Source organism: Myotis lucifugus, unplaced genomic scaffold, assembly GCF_000147115.1.
Source record: "Myotis lucifugus unplaced genomic scaffold, Myoluc2.0 scaffold_1656, whole genome shotgun sequence".
NCBI lineage: Eukaryota > Metazoa > Chordata > Mammalia > Chiroptera > Vespertilionidae > Myotis > Myotis lucifugus.
The window spans coordinates 13,655-19,039 of record NW_005872704.1 but is presented as its reverse complement, the minus strand read 5'-3'; the positions used below and the strand labels follow the sequence as shown (position 1 = coordinate 19,039).

Sequence of the window (5,385 nt, the reverse complement as noted above, 5' to 3'; positions counted from 1 at the left end):
GAGCGACGCAGCGCACTGCAGGACGAGCCGGAGGTGATGGTCTCACGGTGTAGAAGTCCTCCTTCCGAGAGGCTCCCGAGTTGACCCTCCTGCAGACGTCCTGGCCCAGAGCCTCACCACACATTTGCACTGGCAGTCGGAGCCCTCGGACACAGCCTTGACCTTGTCATAGTCTCCCAGCAACTGCACAGACAGACAGAGAGAGGATGGCAGAGCGCGTGGACACAGGGCCTGAGAGACACTCTCGCAGAGAGACTCAGAGAGCCTGACCGCCCTCACGGTCATCGCAAGACCACTGCTGACCGCGACGTTTCCTTGAAGGCACCGCGTGTCGTTGCCTCTTGTCCGAGGAAGCTGTGTGTTTCTCGGGGGGCCTCAGTCTTTCCTCATCTTAAGGGAAAACCAGTGAGCCCCAGCACCCTCCCAGCAGGCCTTGCCCCAGCGGGAGCCCAGGTTTAGAGTAAAGAAGGAAAGGAGGCCTGCCTGCTTCCCATCGTCCCTTACCACCCTCCGCTCCTGAGCGCCTCCGGGGACCGCGCTGGGGGCCCCTGCGCCAGGCAGAGTGCAGAGGGAGAGGGCGCGCCCCGCACCCAGCGCCCAGCGCCCAGCGCCCAGCGTGGGTGTGGGGGGTGTGGGTAGGGGTGGGGGGGTGGCTCGCCCAGGGACGAAGGCATCGTAGTTCAAGGTGACTGAGCGGCTGGGCTGACCGCCAATCACCGCCTGCCCTCCGCTCCCGCCCTGACCACAGTGCACCAGGAAGACTTTGAGGAGGGGGTGTTTGCGCTGGGCTTCGAAGCATGGGTTAGATTTGGAGAAAGGGAACTGGGGGAGAAACTGGTAAGGATTCCTCCGTTTAAGGATTGAGTTGGCTCCTAGAGCAGCTTCTGGACCCAGAGTCCAGGCAAAGCTCAGTGCGCACTGGCAGCCTCTCTGCTCCTCCTCAGTCTGCCAGCTCACAGGCGGCCTCTGGAGCCCCCCTGCTGGGGAACAGCTTTTCCCAACTACTCTCCAGCAGGCCCTGCACCCCAGCACCAGGCTCCCTTCTGGGCACCGAGAGGGGCTCCCTTCGGCAGGCCATGAGCTTGTGGGGGAGCCTTCCTGGCTGCTGGCGGGAACAGGCTGTCATGTTTTTCCTGCAAAGGGTGGGTTTCTTCTAACACTAATTTTTTCAGGGCTGTGATCAAACCCAGCGGACGAAGGTGTCGTAGTTCAAGGTGACTGGGCGGCTGGGCTGACCGCCAATCGCCGCCTGCCCTCCGCTCCCGCCCTGACCGCACGGAGACCCCTGCAGCCCTCCCTCCCGAGGCTCGGCTCTCAGGAAGCTTTGCCCGTGGCCCCCAGGACCCCGATGTCAGGCGCTTCTGTCTTTTTAATGTCGGGGTCCGAGTGAGGCTGGGTGGGTACGAGGCGTATGTTAGCATAGCTATGAGAGCCAGTGCAGGCTTGTGGAGTGCGGGCAGCTAGCGGCTCGGGGTCCTTCCGCCACGGGTCATGGAATAAACAGCCCCGAGAGCCCCGAGAGGAGAGGGGTTGCCCCCCCCCCCCGCTCTAACCGTCGCCTGATGGTCCTCAGCTGAAAACTGGGAATAGGGCGTGAGGACTGAGCCCTGAAACAAGGACAGTCCTTTACTGCCCACATTCACCCCATCTTCTCCGGCCTCTCACTCCTGTGGCGGAACATCTCCCAGGGGTCCCGCCATCCGCCTCTGCCCAGCACCGGTTCCCACAAACAGCTGCACAGACCAGAGGGTCTCCTCCCAGCCCTGAGCCAGGGTCTCATTCCTCCCCTCCCTCCTCTTCTCCTGGTCCCATCGCCTGAAAGACCCCGACTTCGAGAGGAGGACCCACGCCCCTTCCCCTAAGGAGACACTCGATGGATGAGAGACAAGTGCCCTCCTGGCCTTGGCCCACCTGGTGCGGCAGGCAGGTGGCCAGACGGCGCCTACCTGAGACAAGATATTCTCCTGGTTGTCGGCCTCGTTCTGCAGGGTCTCGGCCTCCGTGGGTGCCACCGTCTGCGCGGTAGGGGGCTCGCTGGTTCCGGCAGGGGCCACACCGACCACGCCGCCAGGGGCCACACCCAGAGCCAGCCAGAGAACCAGCAGCAGAGGCTGGGCCATGAGGGCGAGACAGAAGGGGCTCGGCCCGGGAACGTCTGGGGACGGTCCGCGGCGACTGGGCCAGAGAGTCTCCTGGCTGGAGTCCGAGGGCGGAGCTCAGAGGGCCGTCCCCCGCCGGGTGCAGCCGAGCGCGCGTGGCCCAGGCGCCCCCAAGACCCTGGTCATCTCCGTCCGGATGGGCGCGAGCAGCCCTGGGCGCAGGGAAGGGGGAGGTGACCCGGTGTCCTCAGGCGGGAGGATGGGGTCCGACAGCAACGGCGGTGCACTGGGCAGCAGCGGGCAGCGGGCAGCCCGAGGTCGCCCAGCGAGGGCTGCCGGGAACCTGGGGAGCAAGGACCGGCCCGACTGCTGGGAGCGGACCGGGCGAAGAGCTCGCAGAGGGAGGGCGGAGCCTCTATTGTGCAGGCCTCGGAGGTGCAGCCAGTGACAGCGGAGGGGGAGGAGGAAAGGGAGGGAGGGACGGAGGGAGGAGGACCCAGAAGCCCGGGTGCCCTGACTCGCCCTGGGGCTCCGGCCTTCACCCCGGGGGTGGGGTGGCGTCGGAAGGGGGCCCTTTCCTTCATCTGACCGCAAATAAAGAAGGGAGAGAAATGACCGCGAGCCGGCTCTCTAGCTGGGCCCCCGGCACCCACTGTGGGGAGAGGGGTCCGAAGGCCGGCGGCCCCACTGACGCTGGCGCTGGCGCAGCCGGGGAAGGAGGGGCCTCTGCTCCCACCGGACTCGCAGCTTTAAACTTGGCGCTGCCCGCGGTCTGTCCGGTGCAGCTCCGGGCCTGGTGGCACCGCCGCCCAGAGGACAGCTGCTGAGCTCCCGCTGGCGGCCGGTGAGGATTAAACAGGCGGCTTCGCGGGAAACCCTGACACTGTGCCCCCCAGAGGGTGGTCGAAAGGGAACAGCCTGGTCCTGACAGGCCTCAGGGTCTCTGTCACCAGGCGATCTTCAAGGCGCCCACTGTCAACACGGCGAGACGGTCAGCAACCTTCGGGGACAGCCGCCACCCGGGGACACTGAACAGACACTTTCAAAGATGTGAGAGGTGTTACTGCGGATCCTTGAGAAATTGTAACACCTGCCTCTTTTGCTCAAGAATAGGGTTGTGATAACGTACTCCAGCGGTTCTCAACCTGTGGGTCGCGACCCCTTTGGGGGTCGAACGACCCTTTCACAGGGGTCGCCTAAGACCATCGGAAAACACATATATAATTACATATTGTTTTTGTGATTAATCACTATGCTTAATTATATTCAATTTGTAACAATGAAATTGGGGGTCACCACAACATGAGGAACTGTATTAAAGGGTCGCGGCATTAGGAAGGTTGAGAACCACTGACCTACTCAAAGGAGACTTCATTTCAAATAGGTGATCACAGTTGACAGAATTAATAACCCAAGATCTGGGTGTCTGGCTTATGGAAATGTCCTCCCCCCGCCACGCTCCCTCCCCCATGTAAGCTATCAAATCTTTTCTGAAACTGGATGGGGGTAAACATCTGTAAAATACAGTTTTCAATTCGATTAAGTGGTGAATGCTGGCTGAGTACAAGTCACATGCTAGTTGCCATCTGAGCAAGCTCTTATAAAGGAGTTCCTGGAATTGGACTTTAACCAATAGGATGGAGACTTTCCCCATCTAATTGGAGTTGCACAGCTATATCGCCATCAGCATCTTGACCAGCCAATCAGAGTGGCTCCATTTGGACCAAGTAGGATGGCCCCTTTGGACCAATCAAACTGTGAGTATTTAGAGTCCTCATTTGCATGAGGGTAAACCAATCAGGGACCAGGGGCGGAGATTTCTCTCTACATAAGCCAGCTCTCCTCTGGCTCCCTCAGTGCTCTCCCTTTCCCGAGGACTGCTTTCCCTCGGCTGGAGCTGAAACACTGACGATTGCTCACCAGGGCAGAGCAGCCCAGGGCAGGGCAGCCCAGGGCAGGGCAGACAGCCCAGGGCAGAGCAGAGTGGAGAGATTGGACTGCAGAGCAGAGCTGACTAGCCAGAGGGCCACCTGGCCCAGGCTGCCTCACAGCCCTGCTGCTTCGTCACTGAGCTGGAGCACTATTGAGCTGCTGCACAGCCGTGCTGTTCTCATAATTGTGCTCTGTCACAACTGAGCTGTTTGCACTGAACAAAATTTCCTTCTCTGCAGCTCTCCAAACTGGGGGTTCCTGTTGGCATTGAATCAGCGCCAAGCACCATGAGTTGACAATGTCAATTAAATTTAGCCTCGTCAGGCAGCCTGGAGCCACAGAGGAGCCGTGGCTTTGGGATCAGACAGCTTGGTTATGGGATCTGGCTTTACCATACTTACTGTTGAACTTGGGTGAGTCACTCAACTTCTGGGAATCTCGGTCTCTTTGTTCCAACATGGAGACCACACAAATATCCCTGCTGCTGTGTGCTGACCACGCGTCCTCTCCTTACCCTCCAGGCATGACCCGGCCCCAATCCCGAGGCTAAAGATTGTGAGCATGGAAAGGTCACAGGAGGCTTCATAAAGGGCCATTGGACTGAGCATCGAGACATGCACGCAAGGTGAGGGTACTTGGGAACAGGAGAGGATCTATTCTGAGCTTCGTCGGGGCCTCCATCCGCAGCTGGACTCAGCCGCTGGTCTGCGGGTGATCGGGCCTTTTTCTCCCACGGGCCTCAGTGAGACGGGCTGTTGTGGAGACGGGATGTGTACACTCCTGTCCCACTGCCACGTGTCTGTGAATGTTGAATGACGGTAAGAGACTGATCATTTACCAAACCGGGCATCATTGTTCCTGTTTCTGACTTGCTATGAACTTAGAATTCTCTCAGTGCCTCGGTTCCCTTACCTGAAAGAGGAAATGACCATATTGATTCTGCTCCTGTGATTTAGGTGAACAAGTTTTTCAATTTTGGGGATTTGCTTTGTTCCAGGAGCTAAACTTTAGCAAGGCAACGGCCTACAGCCGAGCAGCTCGGAGGTGCTCATGGCCACTGGGCTTCCGCCACTGCGGGCACCGCCTGGGCCCCGCCTGCCCAGGGGATGCTGCCTGAGTGGGGAGGGGTCGGGATGGGCTCCTGGAAGGACAGGTGGCACCGTCCGGAGCAACCCTGGCCTGACACGGAGTCCCAAGTGAAAACCCAAGGGACCTCTCCGACGGGAGGACGCCCCACTCCCACGCGGGGAGGACACCCTAAGACAGCAGCGCGACCGACAGGGCGACACTTTCCTCCTCTAAAAGCTGCCGTCTGCCTTTTTAAACCACTCAGGCTTGTTCCAGTTAACCTTGG

The 5,385-nt window shown here is 60.0% G+C and overlaps 1 protein-coding gene and 1 long non-coding RNA gene across 2 annotated transcripts in view; one reads left to right on the top strand and one right to left on the bottom strand.

Moving 5' to 3' along the window:
* The window catches only part of OLFML2B (olfactomedin like 2B), a 23,270-nt gene extending 20,760 nt beyond the window's left edge, over positions 1–2,510 (bottom strand). Inside the window, 4 exon segments of the mRNA XM_023748678.1 lie at positions 8–46; positions 49–111; positions 114–183; positions 1,947–2,510. Of these exon segments, the coding sequence (XP_023604446.1) occupies positions 8–46; positions 49–111; positions 114–183; positions 1,947–2,120 (346 nt within the window). The 5' untranslated portion in view covers positions 2,121–2,510.
* A 939-nt stretch (positions 2,511–3,449) lies between these two features.
* Positions 3,450–5,124, top strand: LOC106695566. The gene is made up of 3 exons (XR_002827550.1): positions 3,450–3,856; positions 4,271–4,444; positions 4,553–5,124. It is a non-coding gene; the product is annotated as an uncharacterized LOC106695566 (long non-coding RNA).
* The last annotated feature ends 261 nt before the right edge of the window (positions 5,125–5,385 follow it).